The 25,601-nt window shown below is 38.1% G+C and overlaps 1 protein-coding gene across 1 annotated transcript in view; it reads left to right on the forward strand.

The window, feature by feature from the left end:
• Positions 1 to 12,017: 12,017 nt before the first annotated feature.
• Positions 12,018 to 25,601, forward strand: part of pex5la (peroxisomal biogenesis factor 5-like a) — a 77,385-nt gene continuing 63,801 nt past the window's right edge. The window contains exon 1 of the mRNA XM_036521414.1: positions 12,018 to 12,523. Within this exon, the coding sequence (XP_036377307.1) occupies positions 12,494 to 12,523 (30 nt within the window). The 5' untranslated portion in view covers positions 12,018 to 12,493. The remainder of the gene's footprint in view (positions 12,524 to 25,601) is intronic.

The following is a 25,601-nucleotide window of genomic DNA, read 5'->3' on the forward strand; positions in this document are numbered from 1 at the left end:
TTATAAAACTTGACAACTGAAATGGCATCACATGGCCATAGCTGTGATTTTATGAAACAGTGACGCTTAATGAAGCCGATCATGGAAATATGTAGCCTGAGAGAGGAAATTGGTGCAACCACGTTTTTGTGGAGCTTATATTGTAATTGATGTTCCTCAGTGCTGACTGTCATTTCAGAGTTCATTAACAGTGCTGCACACTTCTCATCTACTCATTTTGAGGCTTTTACTATTCACCTGATATTTCCCTGTAATTTGTGAGATTTATGAGTTCTTGGGTTTACCCCAGATAGATGATTTAACATTTTTGCATATAATTGGGAAATACATTCAAGGACTGTAAATCCAATAAATTGCAATTCCTGGCTGACCTTTTTGCCCACATTTTCTTTCTTCTTCCTATAGAAAAAAAGGATTAACACTGTTTGCAACAGCTTCAATATTTATATTTGATTTGTGGCCAAAACGTCATTTTACTACAGCCTTTGAAATTTACATCGGACACAATATATGCCCCAAATGTGGAACAGAAGCAGCTCATGTCTGGAAATGCAGATATGATCATTGTCACCATGTGCCTTAACTCAATTCAATCACCATTTCATAAGACTGAATTGGAACCCAATGAACTGTGACAGAATCGCACAGCTTAATACTGCCAGTATAGTTTTATTTATGGCAACTCAATGATTCACTGATTTATTCACTTCAGGAGAGGCAAATGTTTGCTCATCTTGTTAACAAAAGGGGTGGATGGAGATTCTTTCCTGAATGTTCATGTCAGAATATTTACAGTTAAGGAGCCTGTGACTGAGTGAGAGACAGAATATATGTGTGTTTGTGTATGTGTGTATGTGAGTGTGTGCATGTGTGCATGCGTGCATGTGTGCATGTGTGCATGCACATGTGTGTAAAAGGGCTGCAAGCAAACTCAGATTAATTTTCCAGCACTCACTAGGGTGGGGTGTCAAGGAGCCCAGAGGAGCATAATAGAGTGACAGGTTCTGGGAGAGAGGAGCACAGTCTCACATCTGCTGAGTTAAAAAGTTGGAGGTGATGCATTGCCCATCTTCCTGCTGTGGCTTTCAGGCATCTGATCTAGATTTGTCTTATTTACTGCCAACATGACATAGTCTTTTCAAGGAGCAGCATAATTACTCAAAATTCCCAGCAGCATTAAATGTCTGATCCAGTCCCTCAGAGGCACATTAGCAGTTATCCCATAGTAAAACTGAACGCTTGTTCAGCAATAAACAACCCATTGTGACTGCATTAAACGAGAATGAGAACATCGTGTACTGACCTAGCTTTCACTTAGCTTTTTGTCATTGTATCCCAACAGTAGTTGTGCACTATTACATTTACGTAACTGATGTGCTTGTTTAATGTGCCAACATATTAAATGTTGATTAACCTTACTTTTCATTCTTTCCAGAGAAAAGTCATTTGCGTTGTCCCTGTACTTATGTGTACTCCCAAGATTTCCATGGCACAAAGTACAATAGATATTCTCAGACACAACCCTTTCACATCACCCATGGGTTATGCATTAATTGTCATAACCATATACTAGTATTTTCAGTACATGGATTAAGTAATCCTGAAAGTAGAATCTTGTTTTGTTTTTTGATATCCACATGTATATTTGTATATTCTTGCATTGTCTCTATCATTTTTTCTCACTTAGCCAGAAGCACAACTGGCACTCAGACCAGGGCTATTGATACAGCTCCACCAACATTTGCATTGACGATGTCATAAGGAGTGACAACAGTCCTATTGTCTTACTTGTCATCCCTGGTAATTTAAGGCATCAGTGGTGAATGAAATGAGTTCTCAGAGTTCAGCCTGGGAGTTAGACAGCATTCATTACAGTGATAGATAGCATGACTTTCTCTCATCCTCACTTGCCTTAGTTACATAAATTCCAACCAAGGACAGGCACTGTTGGCACCACAGCATCCACACTTGTGTGAGAATCAACAGCATTTCTAATCCCAAATGGCACCTGTTTATCAGCTGTGTGTGATCAGCTGTATTCTTTTGCCTCAAAAGGAACACGGATGATATTATCAAGAATAACAAAAGGAAGATTATGAATCCAGCTTGAATACTTGAATACCATGCAGTTGTTTAAAATCATGCTAGATCATGTTATGCTGTGTGCAGCAGCCATCTAAAGCATAGTTATGGTAGTGGTTTAAGTACATTCTTCCTTAACTGTGGTTGTAATGAAAACTAAATTAAAAAACACAATGCTGACATGAGACGTAAATTGAGTTCTTGTGTTGGCTTTTATTTTTATTTATTTCCTCAAATCAAATTTTGAGCCGTATAAATTATAAATAACATGCAGAGCACACATTTTAATGATGAAGCAAAGGGAACAAATGGAAACACTGAATATTTCAGAACCTTCACGAAACATGTCAGGCATTGCAGGGAGGCTAAGGGTTGAAATTTCCCATATAAACAATCTGGATTGTAGGAGAAATTCTTGTGTAACCAGCAAGACAGAAAGAAGAAACAATTATTTTACAGGAACAAAATTAATTATGTTCCTGTCCTCATCTTTGTACTCCCTTTGACTCCCTATTTTTTATCAATCTGGCCCAGTTACACAGGTGTTAATTGGATTTGCAGCAATACAGTTGTGCTATAGTGCTGTTGACTATGCTAAGCTAACCTTAATGTGGCAGCAAGAAAAAAGTCAGTAATATAACAGAGATATGATGCCATATTGAATACCCATCAGACTCTATGTGCTGTGTAATGCTAATGTATTATGGGGGGACAAGGACAATGACAATGTGCCTATTCACATCAAGACTGTGAATGGTTGTAAGCTATTTTGTTTCCTTATGAATTTGTTTGAATATCAAAATGTTTTCACGTTTCATTAGTATTTCACCAAACTATGAGTTAGCTAGTTTACTCAATATTAAATTCACTTGTTTTGCTCTACTATGTTTTAATGCCAGTCAAGAACACTGATAGCCCTGCATGTGCTCTTATCCGTTGAATCTCTCAGCGCATTACAAATAATTGGAAATTCTTTACTTACGTAACATGATGTTATCAAAACCACAGGTAAAAAGGTCTGTAATCTCCCATTCCCATTGCCATATGATGTAAAATATTGCAAGACTGGCATCAGATAATTTTATTTTTGGTGTTATCTCCTAATTTCAGTGTGTTGAGAAGCAGAAATAGACCTTGTTGCCTTTGTCTTTGTGTCAGGTCAGGTCAGGTCAAGTATATTCAAAGAACTGCAATACTATGGAGCTCTCACTTGAAACAATGATAACAAAGAAATCAAACTCATTTGAAATTTCTGCCCTGAACGGCATTTTTGGCAGTCCACTATTGCATTGAATGACATCAACACTCACATTTGTTCTCTGAGAATCATCCCTTAGTGCAAAGAGTCTCATGACCAGACTAGAGTGTGCAGTCTCTAACATCGCAGCCCTAACAATCAGGCAACAGGCAACAGGAAAACAGGCAAATGTGATGCACTATGGTAGGATTGTGTTGACAGGTAATAAGCCTCAAACCTGCAACAAATTACACTGCTCAAATAAAACTACACAAAACTACATGAAATTAAAATAGATGGAAAATTTACAGATTCAGTTTGATTTTGCCTATTGTTAATGTGTTGCACTTTTTCCCAATCTCAACAAGTGCAATTCTTCATAAAATGAGACTTGACAACAATTAGCTTATGATGGTCATCCTATATTCACCTTTTAGGATTAGTGTATAATAAAAATAGTGTTCTTAGAGCAGGTTTACAGTCAGTGGGATTGTATATCAATATTATCTGACAATAAATCTAATTGGACATCCACTATTTATACAAGGACACTTTGACAAAGCTATGCATTTTTAACATAAGGCACATCTATTTCACATGCCTGTTCAGCTGATAAATGTGCTTAATATACTGGCATTTCTATTCTGGCCCCATCTTATTAATATTTCAATTATGTAATTAACTTCATTCTTATTCAAATGACAAAGAACTGTGAATGGTAACTACAGTTTGGAGTAACTGCAAGTTTTTTTCTGACACCATACACTATATTTCTAATATATCTGTTTATACTTTGCCACCAGCCTAGACTAGTTTCTTTGGCTTTGGTGAATTATGACAATCTTTGTTCCTTTTTAGAACCAGTCTGATAGTCTATTCTGAAAAAAATACTTATCATTCATTACAACAGTTATTATAAATAATTGTGTGCACTGTGCATTGCTGAAGCAGCTGTACTGTAAGGTTTCATCGCAAAAAAAAAGCTTTCTATTTTTAAAGATACATAATGGTTCAAAGATATGTTTTGTCATAAAAATAGCAGCTAGTGACATCTGAGATGCACCTGAGATGCAATTACTCATGTATGCTTCATTCAAGGGTACTACAAATGGCAAAAAGGGAAAAGCGTCCCTTCAGCTGGTCCAGAGTCACTAACATAGAACAGACTGCAGTCTCCAGACCAGCAATACTAACCAGCTACAAAATTATAACAACCACATTAATGTGGTTGAAAGCAAACCCAATGCAAAATAAATTTCTCTCTGGCCCTTAAAAGAGGGACGACTGCACATCTGCAGAGTATTTATTCGCAGAGACCTAGAGTACAGAGAGAACCTGGCCACCAAGAAAAATCGATGTAAAGTTGTGGATACTAAGAGAAGATTAGCATTGTGGTTGTAGTAACACGAGAGATTTGGAGATGGATCCACAGTTTCTACAGTGGTGTGTGGTAGGTTGTCATAGCCTGAGGGATAGACGTCAGCAATCAAGTACAGATGACTAGGCACCATCTGAGTTTGTTTGAGGATGGTCTTTATCCCCTGTATTGCTGGAGCTGGTGTACCTATTTGAACTTCAATGCAAAATCAAACCCACATACTGTGTCTGACTCCAGAAATGCATTAGCTAGCTATCTTTCATATTATGTAAAGAGAGTACTTGAGGGTACCTAGTGACATGATTAGTACATGAATACAAGAATATAGCCATGGCCCTTATGGCTATGCTCCAAGGCACCCACACCACCTATTCCAATGCAACTGACTGGGGCATCAATGTTTATCTTGAGGACTATGGGCACTGTACTGCCCTTCCTACCACGAGCAGTATGTTTAACTTTGTCCCCAGAACAACCCTCCCCTCATTCTCTGTTAAACCCTTGTAAAGGGGCTTTAATGTGGTATATGCTTACTACGGCTGAATTTTGAAATCTGCACTTTGCTCAAGTGTTGGATTAGGAACTGTACCTATGTGTCCATACTTTTTCCTTCCTTCTGTCGTGCTGGCTCTGCTGTAAGATATAAGATCTTATTCCCATGAATTCTTTGTGGCCTGCTGTTCTGTTCTGGGTGTCCTGCATCTTTAAGGACTCACATACTGAACACCAGCATGTGACTTCTGTCTGTGTCGACCAGTGGAACAGCTTGCATTGACTCTCACCACAGCTTTAGATTCCCACTGTCACTCTGTGTCATCCTGCTCCTCATTGTGCCTAAAAACATACCATAAAACATCTTCAGCTTCATGAGGGAACACTTTGGGTTTATCTGCCCTCTCTGTCCACGATGATTTCACAAGGTCAAATTATTAGCAGTCTTGGGGGAAGAATTTGGCTTTGCTGAAATGCTGGTCTGACTACACACTTGACCACCATTGGACTTAACAGCAGTCATGGTGTTTGTATGCCTCTAAAGTACAGAGTATAGTGTTCCAATTTCTAAATCTGCAAGGTCCACAGCTTCCTTGGTGTAACCAGGAATGTCATATCCTATTCAGAGACAAACATTGCTCCATCCACAGAATGATTCCAGGACCAAGAATTCTCTGATCTCTAGCTTTGTGTGGGCTTTGGGACACATACTTTTCATATACGTCTTTCTGTCTGGTCAACATTTCTTTAGGTTCCTCCAGGTGGGACGGTCAATCCACTAACTACAAACTTCTTGGTGGATTGCACCATATACTCAGACTCAGCCCAGAGTATCACTGAAGTCCATGGCAATGTAATTTGTCCCAGCCTTCCCTGTTAGCAGAAGCATTAAATATTCCATTCATACAGATTTGGGACAGTGACTGGTCATTACAATCCATTAAAATGCATTTCAGAAATATTCTTCTCTTCTACCTATGCCCCTATTCACTTCTACCCAGAACTTCCAAGCTGCACCAAAGCTACTGGAGCAAGAATCACCACAACTTTACTGTGAAAGAAAACTAGACATACTCTGCTGGAGCAGGAAATACCACTGCTGGAACAGGAAACACCATAGCCAGGAACAGGTCCAGGAACCAGAAAAGAGATGGGATTTATTACCTTTTTTCATGCAGAAATGCATTTACATTTCTGAGAGATCTGTTGCATTTATGTGGCATAGTCAATTCAATTATGGACAGCAAAACATTAAACTATAAAGACTGCGTAAATAAAAGCAGTATTATGTACTTTTTCTTATCTTAACCATTTTGAGAAAATACAATTTTCCAATATATTTCATATTTATTCTATTCCTCAGACTACAATATTCACAGTTTTAGATAACAACCATGAATGAACTGCCATTTTGACCTTGCATTATGCCTTGCAACACATGGACGTACATTAGTCAGAGACTTGGCATTTAGGTTATGCTCACCAAATGCTGGTATTCAGATGAATCCCAAGCTCTCTAAAAACAGAAATATATGGGAGTGAATATGAAATCTAATCATGGATTCAGTATAATCCCAAATGTATGTATGCGTATATGTATGTACATATGTATATATGTACAGTATGTAAGTGTGTGTGTGTGTGTGTGTGTGTGTGTGTACAGTGGTTTCAAATCAAAATATAAATCATGTCCTATCAATTCAATTCTACAGATATCGCAAGGATAGTCAATGCCAATAAGCTCAATTTGGAATGCCACAGCAAGCAGTCTGAATTCTTCAGTTTTGATTTTTAATAAATTTACAAAAAATTCTAAAAAAAATGTGATTTTGTCATTATGGGTTGTTGTGTGTAGATTGGTGGCCAAAAGAATGCATTAATTCCATTTTAGATTAAGTCTATAACACAACAAAATGTGCAAAAAGTAAAGGGGTCTGAATACTTTTCACTTTATATGTGTGTGTGTGTCTGTGTGTGTGTGTGTATATATATATATATATATATATATATATACATATATGTATGTATATGCACACAGTGTATGTACTTTGTACTTAGAAATGGATGCAAAGGGAAAAGGTTTTGATTTGGTTTTGCATTCTTGTGGGATTTCTCTAATAAATATGTTGTTTGCCAATTACACCACACTGTTTGCTCGTTGGCACAAAGCAAAAGTTTTACTGTTCTGCTTTCAATTATCTCCCAGCCATACTGCATGTCAGAACAGAATGGAAATACATGGTAATGACCTGCTGTGGCACTTCAAAATTGATTCAGACAGTAGCATATTTAAATGTTAGCTTTACTCGATCACAGAAAACATGAAAATCTATTTATCATTCATTGATGATAAAAAGCATAGCAGTGCAAAATGAAGAATCCACAAAAACTTGGGGACACTCAGGCACACCTGTCTGATAGTACCATACACATGTATTTATGGGGAATTGCACTGCAAATATCAGTTTACTGTACACATTCATAGCTTGCTGCTAAAATTTCCAAGCCTTTAACCTTAACCTAATTTTACTTTCAAATCCAAGTATCTAATATTCTGAATTCCACACATATCATCATCAATAAATCAATCACATTTTATCTGAGATATTGCCCTCATGTAATCAGTGTTGTATAGAGCATTATTTCCAGAGGGAATCAAAACAGAAAAAATTAGAGTGAATTATTAGACTGAATATGAAAAATAAAATATTATTCCCTGACCCCTTGCAAAAGGAACTTGAGATGTACTCCTGGAAATATGTGAGAACAGATATGACACATGTAAGTGAGTAATTAATGAGTCATTAAGTGACAGTCAGTTTGCCATTGGGCAATGAGATGGGATGTGGGGACTCTGCTTGTGTCCTCAGGGCTGTGGGTGGATGGTAGAAAGCAACAGGGCTGGATGGCAGATCAAGCTCAGGTCCTCTTCACTGTTCATTGGCATCAGACAGGTGTGATCCTTGATGCTGTATGCGTTGTTCAGAGCCGGGTATGCAGATTTCAGAGAGAGAGATGAGAAAGAGTTTGAGGTATTCACAGCAAATAAGCATAATTTATTCATGCTGCAGTAGTTCAGGCCCAGTAAGACACATTTAAGACATTTAGGCTATTTATTTTTCATTTTAAAAATAAAGTTAATCTGGTCCTGTCCTCCAGACATTGACTCACTCGTTCTATTTATTATATCTATTTGTTCTATTTTTTTTCATAGATGATGTGCAGTCAGGCCCTAGGAAGACCAATTCTGTCTCCGCTTTAGAATGACACGCAAAGCTATGCCTCAGAACTGCTGACTCTGACTCCATTGTAAGACGACACGCAATCATGCCCTGGAAGAGCCAACTCTGACTCTTGCTGACTTGTTGAATTTCTCAACACGTTCTGCAAGTATAGGCCTGGTGCCTCAAGCACAGGTCTTACTTATTTACACAATATCTAATTAGACTAGCCAGACACAGAGCTCTTGGATTAGATAGTTTGAAAATTTAAATTATCACATACAGACTACAGTACAATAATCCATAGAATCAGTACAATTGGCATCAAAGGACATGCTGCTGTAAAACACTGCTGGGTTCAATTTTAAAAACTTTAGTGGGCAAAGAAGACAATTAAGGTCTGGACCCATGTTGGTCTTTTAGCGCAATTTAAAAGATTGCTATATAAGGAGCCAGTGCTTCCAATTTGGTAATCTCGTGATCAGATCTAGAGAAGTTTACAGTGCCCCATTGCTTTTTACCAATATAAGTAAAAAATGTCATTTTTTTACAAATATTCAGACAACTAGCAAACATTATATAATTTATGAGACGAACATGCCTACAATGAAGGAAACACATGGGAAATAAGCAGATTTGTGTACACCTAGGAACGTCTGTCTAAAAACAACGTCTGGAGGGTAATCTGGCAACTCTCTGAGATACAGATCTGGCAATGCTGGAGAGACAACTCTTTGGAGTGTAGCAGGAGCAAAATAAATTTGATAGCTGAACTACCAGTATGTGATTAATAGAAGGAAACAGTACTAAAGCAGCTTGAATTAGTAAAGGAACCACAACTACTACTCTGCTGAAATTCTGGTCATGTTGATATGTCTGTTTTGAAAATTTCTGCCATTAGCTAAAACTACAAGATTTGTATAAATTTGTATAAATTGTATCAAGTCTACTGGTTTGACAGATACTACTGTATGTCATGTTTAGCCAGGTACAATAAAATTATTATTTATAAATTTAGTCATTGAAACTTTTCATTAGCTTGACAAATCTTTTGCTATCTGCTTATGTTAGTAAACTGACTAAATATATACAGTAATGTAACAAGCTTGCAAATATTAGGTTATTTTCTTGTGTAAGGGTACCTACTATAGATAGTAAGGAGTTAATTTTCAGGTCTTCAAATTCCTCTGTCAGGGCCCTTACTCTCCTCTATTACTTAGCTGTGGGGTCTGAAGTGCTTGCCAAATTCAGACATATTTGGAATGTTGGTTTCCATTTATTTGATATGTGAGTTTTCAGCGACATGTCAATAACATCAGATTCTCTCTGCAGCCCTCAAAGGCAATTTAATAGCTGTTGAAGTTAACCTTATGTAGTACACAACTTCTATTGTTACTTGCTAGCTAGCTCCAGTAGGTGGTTTTTAGAATGATTCATTACTTTTGTAGGGATGTGGACAAGGGGTACAGAAATTTGCAAGCTACCTATTTTATTATTGTTATTCATGAAGTGTTGAAAATGCATTCATGTGATTTTATGAGGACTGAAGGATTAAAAAGGGTGACCTCAACACTGCGCTGAATGCTGACAAAGCTGTCAGTATTCAGCACAGTGTAAAACAGTGTAGAATTCCTCTTTTCATTGAGCCTCCATATGTTTAACAAATGCCTTACCCCCAATGTTTTCACTTGCATCTGGCCAGCACATGCACCACTATAGCACCAACATTTTTTTTATATAGACTATTATTAACCTAAGCCAGTCTCAGTGTTTCCTGATTGCAGATTTGTATCAGCTGTGTATCATAGCACATGTGATGTAATGGGCAAGGGTCTGCATTTGTGTGTGGGTGTAGTTTTGAATGTCAACGGGAACTGTTCCCACTTGGCATCATTTACAACCTTTGGTGCCCCCATCCGCTGTCTGATGTCTCCAGCAACTTGTATTCGAACTTGCCCATGCTAAACTGATTAAGAACAAACTGACCGTATTCACTGGAATTAACAAGGAATGGGGTCAGAGGGCTTGGGCAATCTTAGGAACTCACATATGTGAGTTTAATTAAGCTGTACAATGTGAAACAACCAAAGTCTTAGCTGGTAATAGCACAAATAGGGCATCTGGGGACAAAGTAAGCAAGTTTCATGCTTGAACACCACAGGCAGTAAAATAAACACGAAAATAAGAGGTGAGGAGAATGACCACTAGCTCTCTAGCCTTCTGCCAATTAGAGGTAGTCTGAGTCTTGTTATTCAGTTTCAATTGTAAGAGCTGTATTTACACTTAATGTCAGTCAAGCAGCTCCAGAGAAGTCCTCTGCTGAGGTTTTATTCCAAATGCAGAGACATTTTCTGTGGCACTTTTATCATTTCCAAGCTTGTCTTGCATAATCTTTGTCTTGTTGGTTGGTTCCCACTTTCCTTTTTTATATATTCCCTTGTTCAACAACATTGTTAAAATACCTTCCAGTCACCTTCAAGAAGGCAGCTGCGCTGCAATAAAAATGATGCTAATCTGTTCTGTACATATCAGCACTTTCAAAATTTCAAAAATACAACTATTTTTATTTACTACAAATATACTATATTTATTTTCTGAATTGTTGCACTATGGGTTGACAAGAGTGAACTGACCTTGACAACAATGTAAGTAATCAGTTTTTTTTCTCATTCCTGTTATAAGAGCTGGGATATTTTTCACTGTAGTTGAGATTGTGTGCTACCTCGTACCTACATATCATCACGTCATAATTATGATTACTATAATTGTATTTCCACTGGGGAAAAAATGCAGGGACATTCAAATGAACTGCTGTGTAGCTTTGTCTTAGAAGAAAGACTTTAAGCATGTGTTTTTTACACAATATATAGTGGTCAACTAGTAATAAAGTATAAGCACTGAAAATGTAGCACTTAGTTGAATTAGTTTTTCAAAGTTAGAAGCAAAGCACAACAGTGGTTAAATACCCCTTTTAGTACATATCTTCCATTGGGCATCATTCATTTGTTTGTTCAAAGAGGATAGGGAAACCAACCATAGCAGACACCAACCACCACGGAAGGGAACACTTCTCTCTCTCTACTTAATTACAGTTTTAACACTTTGCTGGATTAATAAAGGATATACACACACTTTATATGTGACCCAGAGCAGCAAAACTATGAACAGACCTTTTAGGTCAGGGCATACATCATGCTAAATACATTATCATGTTAACATGAATTAGTGCGGATAACATCACCTGCATTACTGACAACACTCATAACCTTTGACATGCTCTTGAGGCCAATTGCATGCAATCAATGAACTCTGACTCTTTATAGACTATTAGGTATTTGTATGTATTGTGCTGCCGTCATAGTATTAGCAGTAGTAGTAATTTAATGCTTTCTGACAGAGAATACCCATTTCTGCAAAATGCAGGTTTTCAATCGACGCTGTCAGTCTCATTTTAATAAACAGAATCCTGCCGACTGTTCTCCGTGCTCAGTTGTGTGTCCTTCTCAGGGTGAGCACGTGAGTGAAGGAGGCGGCTCCAACAGCTCACAGAAAGAGAGGGTTGGGACAGACCGAGAGGAATGGGCAAGCGTCAGAGAGGAGTGCAAGAAATAAGAGAAGGAAGCTGGAAGCGCCCAAACAATTAAAAAAAGAGAGAGAGAAATCCATACAGGGCAACTCGCACACGAATGCGAACGTCAACACAAGATTAAGTTATTCCCCATTTACAGCGGAGCATCCACGAAGCAGAAACGTGAAGATTTCAGGAGCGCCTAGCGTTGACGCGTTGTCCAGCACCTTACTTCTCCAGCCTGTGTTCAGGTCTGTCTCCCTCAGTCAAAACGCCGCCTATAAAACATAGCGAGAACTCTTGCTTTCAGCACTTGATGCAAGAACAGCTCCGCTCACACAACGTTTCAAGCTTGTTCCTGCATGTTTTCAGTGCGCTCACTTCTGACCCGACTAGCCTCAGAATTCCACCTCCACTTCAACAGCACTTTGCACATATGAACACCTCCAGCGTTTCTGTATTGCAAGTGCTCTACTAACTGACATCTACCGTTGAGGAAGCAGCGATTTGACTTTATGCTCAATATGTACCAGGGCCATTTGCAGGTAAGATCATTTTTCTCTCTTTGTACCTTTCTTGTGTTCATGCTAGAAATGTTTACGAGGGGATTTTACTAATATTAGTCTGGACCTAGCTAAAATTGGATTTTTTTTTTGCTTTAGGAATAGAGCAGTTCATATCAAGGACGTTTTCACAGGGTGTAAGGTAATTGCATTTTGATGAAGAACTACTCACGTCGCTAATTTCAGCCAACAACAATGAATTAAGGTCAGGCCATTAATGTTACATTTTTGTGTATGCGCACGTCCTGCACATTCTTATAATTTTAATGTCCCATTCTAGAATGATATGAGAGACGCGAATGGTACAATCATTTGTTAATTATGATTTCATAAGATTTCACAGCATGAGCGACGTATGGCAATGGAAACTATTTACTTTCTACTTTCAATTTCAAACAAATCTTAATGGCTTCTTCATACTAGCTATGTCGTGTGTCGAAATTACAGAGTTAGTCAGACAGAATAGAGCATGGGGCGGTAAATTCTAGTCACCGGTCTGAGCATAGTTGTTCTTGTGACTAAATCACATCCACCACTGAAGCGATTCATGATGAACTAACATAACAAGCCTATCCTACTCTAACATCGTCTGACTGTTGCTAGATGTAAACACTACAACGTGCAGTGTTAACCTTCAGTTCCTCCTTTGCCTAGAAAGCAACGTGCTCTGTCATTTGAATACACTGGATTTTGACTCATAGTTCTCTTCTCTAGGAATTGTCACCATATGTACCTGCAACAACTCTGCATTAACTGCGCACTATTAGGTTAATACACGTTATATTACAACACAACATGGTCAACTGGAGAATGGTTGTTTATGTGCTTCTGTATTTAAAAGTGGATGCAACGCGGCGAAGCTGAGGTGGGTATGAGAGAAACTGTCACGCAGACAGGCAACAGGCGGGTCATTAAAGATTGATGCCATTTTAGATATTGCACGTTATTTTAAATGTATTGCACAAAATATATCATTCTGCCTCCAACTTGGTACTTTTTGTATTTATTTATTTATTTTTTGCTAAGTTAATATAATAGCGATAAGAATTTATTCAACAGCGAAAACAAACTGTGACGTAGACTACAGTAACAGCGTGCCATCGAGATCGCATGCATCTCAAAGCCTTGTTTCAGGTACAGCATCTCTCCCTAGGCTAGTTTTCCCCTTGATTTCACAACACACGGTTAAATTCCCAGAGTGAAATGAAATAAGCCTTTAGCTGATACAACAAGTGAAGGCCGATAATACTAAATGGAAGATAAATTGATATGAGCAAGTGGTGTATTATTTCAGTATGACAATGTACATTTATGGACACAAAAGTTCAACTATATACCTGCAATAGCGACAAGTATGAATACAATTAAAAGAGAACTTAGTGCTTTTACATTTTTCCTCTCTGCAACAAGAGCGACGCCGTAAAATGAGTCCATCGCACTGAGTTTAAAGTTAAGTACAATTTAGGCGACACCTGGCGATGTTCGTCCCTATTTTAAAGTGAATACACATTTGTTCATCTGACAGATTTACAAGTAGGCTAAATTCAATACGGGTAATCAGTTAGCTACACAAAAAGTGTTTGGAACCATGCAGTACTTCCCGGGCGGTAAAATTGTGTAATCTGTTGAGCGTCTTGACTATATATGCTATGTATTAAAGGGATTTGCGCGTCGATTTACTTGGCTCTGGACCATCTATTTAAGTCTGCGCTGTACCAGAGATGAACAGTATTCGATGCAGTTTTGTGTACGACAGATGGTAACAAAGCCCTTGTAAGGTAGGCTAAATTGTAGTTCAAGCACTGTACAGTCTAAAACTTCAGTTATGTAACATCTGAAGCGCTGCAGACTACCCGCCTCAGCGCACCCTGCCTTACGAAAGAAGTTAATATTTTATGGCATACGACCGTATGTGACTAAGTTGTGGGTGATTTTTTATGCTCGACTCTGTCACATAAAAGTTAAACAGTACATCTAGGAAGATCACGAAAGAACATTTTACCTTCGTTGAAAACGTATAGATACAGGGAAATAACATTTTGTTCTCGGGAGCGTGTTGAAGCTATCAGGAAAATGTAGTGCTATAATTCATGAAACTGTCTAAATGTGAAACTGCTGTCAGCTGTGAATACAGATGGGTAAATGAAAGACAGTATTCCTGTTACTTATAGTCGCTCCTAACATTACTGTCCAGATTCCATTAAGCTGTGCTCAAAATGTAGTGTCTAAGTGATGCAGGGCCGACTGCATTGCACTTCATCACTGTGACATACGCCATTTAAGCAGATGTTGGAACAGTGAACATTGGATTTATCTATCAAACTAAAGAATATGAAAACGGCAAAGTGTAGGTTTGTTAGGATGTAAATATAAGTACGATATTTGTACAGCACTTCTTCCTGTTGTTTCACTTAATAAAATGATTTAGTTCTATTTCAGTTTGATCCATTACAAGCCAGTGTCACTTTACTGTGTTATTCCATTTATGAAATGTACTCAGCATTACAAACAAAAGGGTATATACTGAAACTGCATGCCAGTAATGACCGTCTACATTCTATATTTTCATGGCCTCTGTGTATTGGGCAGATCTGTGCTTGTCTTCCGTTTACTTCCGAGCTGGTGACAATGTTCACCTTCACAGATAATAAATGGACTACTGTGTGCAAGTGTGTGTAGGTGTGAGTGTGCGTGCGTGTGTATGTGCCAGTACGTGTGTCCATTTAGCCATGCTTGCAATTATTGTACTGAAGTTACTGGATTCTCCTTCATAACCTATTGTAATCTTTAACGTTAAATTATATGAAATTTGTGCAGCATTTTATTTAGTGCACTATCTGTGAAAGTGTTAATAACGCTCATTAAGGTTAGCCCCAGGACAAATTATCTGAAGTCACACGTTTTATTTCTCTATCCTTTTCCGGTATTTTACAGTCAAACTGCTAGTGTTTGGCCCCTCAACACTCGCACACACACACACCCTTTTAGCATGTAGGAATAAGAAATGACAGATATCCCTTCCTTTTCTTTGCCAATTCAGCAGGTCGTACTAAGAAATGCCAAGTCATTTTTACAGACTTTTCTGTTTTATTTTCCCCTCTGTTGCAGTACTGGCTTCCAGAAAGACACATAACAAATTCAGTTATTTTGACAATGTTACTGATCAGTATTTTACATAAAATTAGAAGCCGCGGTGTTATTAGCCTCCATTTTTTAGCCTCCATCAGTGTAAGGACTTTAATTCAGTGATGTATTTAATTTACATTCTGAAGGTATTCTGAAGTCTGACATCATTTGAAAAGCCCTCCCCACCAAATACAATTTTACAAAGAACAGATTATCATTTAAAAATTGAAGTTTGCAGTTGTCAACTATGTATGTGGAAGAAGAGTCCTAGGAGTACATCTGAAATATGTTCTATATTAGATTTGATTGTATAAGGATTTTACCTCAGTTCTGACATATTTCAGTATGGAAGGGCAACTAAGTTCTTTACAGTAAAATAAGATAAGATAAGATAAGATAAGATAAGAAATACTTTATTAATCCCAAGGCACCCAGGGGCAAGGCCAAAAATACTCAACATCTCAATCATTAAGTGAATATACACTAGTTTTTAAAATACTTCTCTTATCCTTTCATTCACTGAATGAACTCTGCATTTTGAAGTAATATCTCTCACTTAAAGTTGGGGAGATATGCTCTTTGGCCTGGTGCATAATTCCATATCTGCTATCCATCACCTTTAAAGATAGATTTCTAAAGTAATTACCATTACTATTGTTGATGACTAATCTGTACTGTCAGCATTGTGCTCCTCAAAGTATCCCACAGTACAGGACATGCAGGCTATGATAACTCAAAAGAGTTAGCTGTCATGGAGCAAAGGGACTTCATTAAGGGGCAACAACATTGTCATATTTCTGCAGATCTGGGTTGTGGATAGGCACACAATGCTGTGGTATCCAAGCAAACTGATGCCTGCCATGGATATATCTAACACAATAACACAAATAACAGAAATGGCCTGTTTTAGCTTGCCTAAGCTATCTGTTGGCTCTGTTTTTTTCCATTTTGTTTCCTTTCCCCTCCCACAGCAATTATAGCAAAACAAAAATCCATCAGAGAGCTAGAACGTATGACACATGGGAGCACTTCCATAAATAAGCCCATTTGCTGTGCGTCGTGATTCCGGTCGTATCTCTCAAACCAACTGGGGCCTATTTTAGAGAATGGGGAGGACTTGTTTTTCTGGCAGAGCACATTGTTGATGCCATGTTAAATCTGGTCCTCATGGCTGACCACACTGCAGTTTGCTGGTGTGAGTAATTCCGCTATCTTACGCTTGATATCGTTGGCAAGGTGGATTCTGGCAGGCACAAGCATGGTGCTCCACTGAATTCCATTGCAAAGCACAGGCCTCTCTAATCCTGCTTATTCCTACTAATTAGCTGGTGCGAGGGGAGAGTGCGTGCCCTCCGTACCGTCCTTTCCACATCCAGAAAAACAGCCCTGTGTCGTGGAATAGCGTTTCTCCCCAGCTCTGAAATGATTGCCATTCCGTGTGTTGCCTCTCCCGTGGATGCTGTGGCAATGTATGCTCTCCTTTCAACCCCATCTAATTAAGTGCACTTTTTTGATTTCTGGGGAGATTGTTATGATTGATGCAATAGCACAGAGAAACCATGGTCTGATATTTTTGTCACAAAGCTCAGTTCATGTGATGACACCATTTTGCTGTATGTATTGTGTATATGTATAAGTTGTGTGAAATAAAATATGTGCACATTCAAGTTACTTTAGTTACAGGAAATTTGAGGAATTTCTAATGACAGTTATTTAAATACATGTTGTGCTACACTCATGAGATTTATGTGTACAGCTGTTATCAGTAAAATTCCAGTTTATTATCGATGCTATTCACGTGTGTAATTTAACCTGCTTAAAATGTTGCAATTGAGACTACAAGTGAATCCTTACAGGGTGCAGTGAGTGCTTGGGACACAATATCTGGTGCTTTAATAATGCCTTGTGAAAGATGAATATAGCTGACTCTTATTACAGCAGATATTGGCATGGCCAATACTTTCATCATTTATGTGTCTTTTTTTGCCTTTCCCCCTTTGAAACCCTATCTTTGGATGTCAGCTGTATACTAGGGGTATCTTACCACACTAGCCTCTTAATATGTGCAGTAGTGCTTAGGTGAAGTGAATGCAATCTTCCATTACACTTGCACACAGCCAGGGACTATTTTTCACACTGCAAGTAACATAGTCCAGTACAGTGAAGTGGGTGCTTGTTGAAGGATAGGTGCTACACCACTAACGTCATCTTAGCAGCTGGCAGACCCCTGATGGTTTGCAGGGTGCCTGAAAGTGGTGAGACAACCACAACCTGGCTGACCAACTCACCCCTGTCCCTGAGGTAGAATTCAGCTTGTGCTCAAAATGAACACCTTAACCACTAAACTACTTAGGAGCCCTAAGTATCACTCCTGTCGCATTTCAGCTATGGTTAATGCTTTAGTTGTGACTATGGCTCTGTATGGTACAGCACACACTCATATGCCTTAATTGTGTCAGATTAACCACATAACTTAGCAATACTTTATTTGTCCCTAAAAAACAGTCATCTCAAAGGCAGTAAAATCGTTCAACTCACACAACATTGCCACAGGTTAAAAGCTGCAATGCAAAACCCTATTGCTTTATATATACATGTTCACAGTAAATATGTGTTATCCTCGTGCTGTTGTTGCTTCTTGCAATAACCACATTTCTGTCACTGAAGGCATACTTAATCACAAGCACAGCAACCATTATATGTCACACCTTTGCTCTGATATGATTTTCGATATTTGACATGTACTGTTGTCTCGCCTGTCAAACAAGAGGTTTGACAGCATAAAATATTCACTAAATACATAATATTAAAGAACGAGACTAGATAGAATCAACCCATATAAATATTCTAGCTTCATGTAGTGTGGGTAGGCAGGGTGTGATCTTTGCTGACATAGATTGGCCTTCTAACACCACCACTGACTGACAGGTTGTGATGAGCTTTAATGGGCTGAAGAGACCAGCTCCTCTGATTGACTTATGTCATTTTTGAAGTTGCTATCTGATTAAATTTGCAGTTCTCCATTCTGCTCTCCAGGGACTCATTTTTCAATAAAATGACATGTCCTGCACCTATGCTTGTTTGGTTCCCTAATATGTTGCTTTCCATGCTACTTATTGTGTCTAGATCTAGTCCACCTTTATCTGTCTAGCAAAGTATGTCTAGAGTTACAGTTAATATTTCTTCTTACCAAGTTAGGCCCCAACTCTCATGTAGTTAGGCCCTTCAGTACTGGAGAATGGACTTAATAAAAGATTTGAATTAGGAGCTTGAAAGCAACATATTTTTCTCCCTGAATTGCATGTAACTCCATCCCTATAAATGTAGAGCTTTACCTCTGTCGCAGTTGGATAGAGGCAATATAAAATATTTCATAGGATTTGGCTTTGGCCTCTGTTGTCCTGTCATTAAAAACATAATAAAACAAAGGCAAACCAAACAGGAAATTGGAAAAACTCAGAAAAATAAAAACATTTTCTTAATGTTCTTTTGACTTGAAAGCACATCTTTGTTGTGGTGAAAAATGCTTGATTTTCATTTACTGTAAGTGAATCGTGATTTGCTGACCCAGAAAAGTAATTTAGCCCAGAGAGAGGCTGCTGGCGAGAATGAAAGAGAACACATTGCAATTGCACAAAACACCTTCAGATTCAGGCAAGCTGACCCTTTTCAAACAGACACAGAAAGTTGATAGAATTTCAGTGATAAGTCGATGTTGCAGCTAACTTATTACCGCTGGTTGACTGCAAAAGAACCGTGCTGCCCTACAAGTGATTGCGTATGTGTATGTTTCTCACAGCCTCTAAAGACAGTTGCCTTAGACTTCATGGGAAGTCTTTTCAGGCAGAGTGGGGACACATGATACCCAAATCTAATCAAAATAGCGGATTAACAATTTAGAGAGGATATTCAAGGCATTATACAGTGATTAAGTCCATTGAACTCAATTCCCTGTCCCTGTAATTGCACAGGACATGGTCATTCACAGGGAAATATATCCAATGACCCATTGAGTATCTGCCTCTCCAATATCCTAGCCCTTTTAAAACATGTGCTCAGAGATGCTTATGATTGTTTTTTTCATTGTTTTATCTTTCAAAGACCCTCTTAAATCAGATAATATATTCCCTGACACTGAAATACTAGCACTTGCTTTGAGGCCATAGTTTACTTCTTCAACAAGAAGGTTGTTTTGACGGCAAGGTAGAGAGCCTGCTGGAGAAGTAGGGCACGTGTGTCACTGAGAAGGTGAACAGGAGTTCATGGTGGCCTCTGTTCGGAGTGTGGGCACATCCTAATGAAAGCCACAGAACAGGGCTCCGTGCTGTGACAGTGTGAATGGGGCCTTACTCCATGTCCCCTTGGAAGCACAAGTGCCAGCTGACAGCTTGCTGCACAAGTCAGCGGGCTGGGAGTTCCCTGCTGCCAAGGGAATGGCTCGCTGAAAAAAAAAAGAGTGGCTCTAGGATTTTTACTGAAGTCATCACTTTTAGTGAAATGACACTACCTTACAGTACCGTTCACAGAATCAAGTCATCTCTCATGGTTTAAAGACTTGTGCATATTTCCATCTGAGCTGGTGGCCGCACCGTTTTCTCTCTAATTAGCCTCTTACTGCATGGCCTCAGCCAACAATACTGACTTATAGTAGATAAAGCAAGGGTCAGATTTACTAAATGTTTTAAGGAGTTTTAGCAAATGAACTTCCAGACTCATGCAAGTAAAGTGAATACATTTATTAAACTGGAACATCAGCACTAACTCTAACCTGAGCAAGAGAGGGCTGTGGGATTTTGTGTGTCAGTCTGAACACATTAGGATCTGCACAAGAAATGTTGAATGCTGTTTATCAAGGGTGCTGCCAGTTGCAGAAGTGGTTATTGAGCATTTTAACAGGTGGCAGGAGCAGCAGGCATTGTCATGAGTGCTCTCGGGTTTGAACATGTGTATTCATACTGCTTTCAAAGCAAATCATGCCAACATCACAAATATTTATGTTGTTAATTTTATTAAAGGTGACCATGCTCTCTTTCCTTATACTCCCAGATCCTGACACCCCTGTAGAAATTGGCCTTGTCCCAAAACAAGCTGTTAATAGCCACTAACAGTGTTTTAATTGATAGTGTGCTATTGTCTCCATTTACATAATTACTTTTAGTGAATACCCCACTAATCTGAAAACATGAGCCTCCTTAAGGAGATATTATTGAACAATGAAGATATTAACTCAGATCAAATATCTGTCTGGAGGTTGTTCATCATCTCAATAAAATTAGTATTTTTATGACAAATTAGGCTGCATAAAAATGCAGGATGGCCTTTTTTCTGCCAGAAGAAGTGGGTCTTAAATATTCAATATTCATATTCATTTTCAGCAGAACTATAGTCACTGAATCTACTGAACAACAGACCACTTTTACCAAAACTTATGCAATATGGTTTCATCGTCAATTCCCAACAGGTGTCCTGCATTTTGAAGACGCAATATAAAAATACCGAGTGCATTTATTAAAGTGAAGCCAGCTAGATGTACAAATTGTGAGAATATGAATGTTTTACAAACCACTTGTTCTGGTAGAACCTTAAAACTGACTACCCCCACAGAAGCCATGACTGTCCACAAGTGATTTTACTGGTAAACTAATGTTTATGTGCCTGACCCTAGTCCTACTCTAGGATTCTACAGTGTGTCAGAACAGTTTTCTTGTTTGTTATAATAGTGTGAAGATTATTTAATATTCTTTCAACATATAACAGTAGCCTCTGGTTATTCGCTCCTTGAATTTGCAGTAGTTTATCATTAGCTCAGAGCAAAACAGAGCTGTCTCTGAAGGTCATGGGAAAGAACTGCTTGCATTCTAAGGAGCTATAAATGCAGACAAACCCTTTTTGTTTGGTTCTATCATAGAAACTAGCAGCTGTGACACTTTGTGATGGAGTTCAGAAATTATTTGGAGGGTATCATATATAAATAATAAGCTGGTTTACAGGAGAATTCCTCTGTCTTGGCGCTCTGTATGGGTTGCATGTCACCTCTCTGCTGCTCTTTACACTAGACAGACCAAGGCCACTATAAAACAATGGATGTGATGCTCTTACCTTTATTGAGCAGGGTGATAAGATTGAAAGTAAATATTTTTCCAATAATTTCATTTTAATGTCAGAAACATGAAGGAGTGTATAATGAACAAAATTCTTTCCCATTTGTCTGTGAATACTATCTTTGCTGAAGTTTGTATATTCTCACAGTTATCTAAGGGCTGTACTCAAAACCTTGTAGAAAGTTAATTATCCAGGGAGATGTAAATGGCCTTGAATGTAGTCCAATTTATTGAAGACTGATTTATAATGCAATACCAACACAAGTGGTTATGCAATGGCAATGTGAAACGACTGCCATCAATGCTTTAGATAAAATCCATACATTAGAACATACACATGGGCAGTGCAGTAATATACTTGTGCAAGTTGTGCAACAATCTATCTGTGCTGTACACATCCTTCACATACAGCAGCTTTGAAAGTACTATGATGAGAATTTTTGCTTTTGCAATTAAACCTCAATCCAGCCAAAGGATTAAACTACCATGTAATCAAATATATGTCCTTGCATCCCCTAATTGACAAGATGGATTGCATGTGGTAATCTGCTTTAATGTGCTATAGAATTAAGGGATCACCATTTTGCCCAGTTGTTTACAATTCAACTTAATATAACCCATTTGTGCTCTTTTAGAGGTGCTTGTTACACACTTCATAGTTGTGCAATATAAACAGAGAACAATCAAGCATGAAATAGTACTTGCCATCTTTATATGGTACATTTCAATGTTGAGTCACAGTATTTGGTAGATGTATATTCAGCTCACATGACACATATATCAATGGTTTGAGAAAAACTGTATATGTATGCAGAGAAACTTCTGTCTGCCTAGCTGTCTTTCTCAAATGGAGCAGTCTTTATTAGAGTGGTAGTACTCAGCTTCTGTGAAAATCTGCTGAACCTTAAATTTCAGCTTTTCCTGACATGGGGGAAAATTCAACAACATCAGCATCTGCTAAAGATTTACAATCCAGATCAAGCACATTCTTTGTATCAAGGCACTACATCTTAATGCATGTAATGGTAATGCATGTGGTACAGAGGGGCAAGCAGGGCTTTCTGGAACTCTGAACCCACTAATCATGCGGTTCAACCCAGCTATAGCCTTTTGATCAAATGGCTTAATTAATGGCTGATGGAATCAAACAATCAAGTTACTTTCACATTACCTTCACATCAGATTGCTCCAGTTTAGTCAGGATTGTCAAAAGCTGATGAAGCAGTTAGCTGAATTTGTTAAACCCTGGGTAATTTGATCCATGAGGCCTCACTTGCCTATGTCTAACATACTCTATAAAACATTGTATGGTTATTAAAATCTGTTACAGTAGATGCATTAGAAGTCAGATGTGATCATCTGTGCTTCTCTCATATCTGTTCCAAAGAAGATGTTTGATATTTCAAAGCATATTTGAAAGGCAAAGCTGTTGATTCTGTAAGGGACACCTCCTGATCCTCCTCAGCCTGTAGAATAAGAATTTATCCTGGTTTCTGTCTGTTCACTGTTTAAGCATTGCTGCGGTGTACACACAGTGGCAATGGTTACATGGACAATCAAGAAAATGGTCAACAGCCCCCAACCCCTAACTCCTATCTCCACCCCCAACCTTCACCCTTATGGTGATGATGCGTGACTTGTTTTATTTTCATGTTTTCAAGAGCATTGTATAATTTACAGTGTACTGTAATCTTGCTATTGCACATGACAGTATACTAAGGCTTGAACACACAGGTGAATTATAATTAGGTAAGAGCAGATGCAACCCCTTGAACATTAAAGAGTACAGTCATGAAATTCTGATAAATCTAGCACTTCCCATAGAAACCAAAACAAAAAAAATGCAAAGACCAAGTGTAACTTGCAATTATATTGTACAATGTAAAACCAATGTATAATACATATACATGGTACATAATACATATTCATATACATATACCTAATGCATATACATTGGCAGGTGCATTGATCCCATTAAAAAGGATTGTTTTACAATGGATCTATAACACACGACTGTCTTCATCAATGTAAATACATCTAGTGGACTGAGTATGAATTTTTACAGGAAATCAAAAATATGGAAACACAGCACCAATCCCTCTCCCATGATTTTAATGGCTCCTCTTTTCAAATGTCAGGAGGAATTGAGAATCACTACCTCTGGATTTGATTTGACAGGAAGTCAAGCGTTTCTATATAGAGGGTTAGAATAACCATTATCTGTCCATTAGCTGTCCGGATGTTTGGGAGAACACATCAGTCAAACAGAAATGAGAGTGGATTAAGGAGTGAAAATATGGAATGTAAGCAGCACTGTGAGTGTCCAATTTCAGTCTCTGTCCTCGCAGGAATTTAATGTGCTTTTAGACCTTCTTTCCCATACATTTAATGCTAATTGCCAGCTGGTTCTGAACATTCTACCCAACGAATAACAGAGCACACAAATGTATACACAAATGAAAAAATGAAGGAACCATTACTGTGACAACAAAGGGGAGGAAAGCATTTTATATGCATGTAGGAAGTCCACAGATATTAAGGATGAAATGCTTTATAGGAAATGAATATAGGTCTTTTCATACAGTATGCATAACAGAGCTGCAAATTAAGAGTCAGCCAAAACAAAGCACAAAACAGATTCAGATTTGGCTGAGAAGAATCCAGCTTTGCTATCAGCATTTTGATTGTTGTATTACACAGCTCTGAGACTGAGGGCTCTGTGTTGAGATCTTATTGTTTGACAGCAGGATTTGTTTACACCATACAAAGACAACTGACTGTAAGTTAGAAAGCACTGTAATATACGCAACTGACCCTCACCAGCTGGGTATCATGTGGTGCAAAGACTCATACTATGGTACTGTGCTTAGGTACCATAAGGAACAGGAAATGTGCTGAGCAGAAAACATTTATTGAGAAAATCTGTTAATACATGTGTAAGCCTTCAGGAAAACCCATATGTTAAGGTGACCTCAGAGATGAATTTATGGTGTTGTTAAATTCAGCAGACACAAATTTCTACATAATCACACTCTATATGTCCAAATAACCGTAAACATTTCAATTGATGTGCATCTACTGTTTGTGTGCACTGATAAAAGGCTGAAACAGCTACAGAGACCCACTAACTGGAGTCTCCAGGTAGATGTCATGGAATACTGCTCCATATTGCATCTACTGCTATGGCCTCTTGACTTAGCAAATGTCATTTAAGTCAGCCAAGCATAAATTATTCCACATTTAAATAATTAAACATTCTCATAATTGTTTATTATAAATTATAAATACTGTAAATCTTGATAATGCATCTTTTATTGATAATGCAAATAATAAGCGTTGAATTACTCTATTTTCTAGCTCTGAGGGAGGTGGAAGATAGTTGAAATGTTATGAACATAAGCAATTACAGAACAAAACAAACTATTTTAAAAGGTTAGCATTGTCATTTTGAGTTGCTTGTATGGTTCATTGCACTGATTTTTATAGAAATTCCTCCAATAATATTGTATATGTGGATTTTCTGAGAATATATTCACTCATTTTATTATACTGTGTTAAGTATTAATGTAACATTACTCTGGGAGCAGTTGTGTGCAAGATAATACAACAACATTTATACTTACGTGTTTTTGTTCAGCAGTTGATTCTGTACTATAGACTATAGGCTTCGCTCAGTTTTCGAATATAAGAAGGCTTGTTTTTCTGTGCATATTCCCCTGAGGTACAATGTAGATCTCTTCTGGAAAACTAGGCCAGACCTCACTTGCTCTGTGGGAGGGGAATGAGTTAGATCATCCATCTCTGAGAAGCCCATTCATAAAAGTCGGACCAAA

Source organism: Megalops cyprinoides, chromosome 2 (genome assembly GCF_013368585.1).
Source record: "Megalops cyprinoides isolate fMegCyp1 chromosome 2, fMegCyp1.pri, whole genome shotgun sequence".
Lineage (NCBI taxonomy): Eukaryota > Metazoa > Chordata > Actinopteri > Elopiformes > Megalopidae > Megalops > Megalops cyprinoides.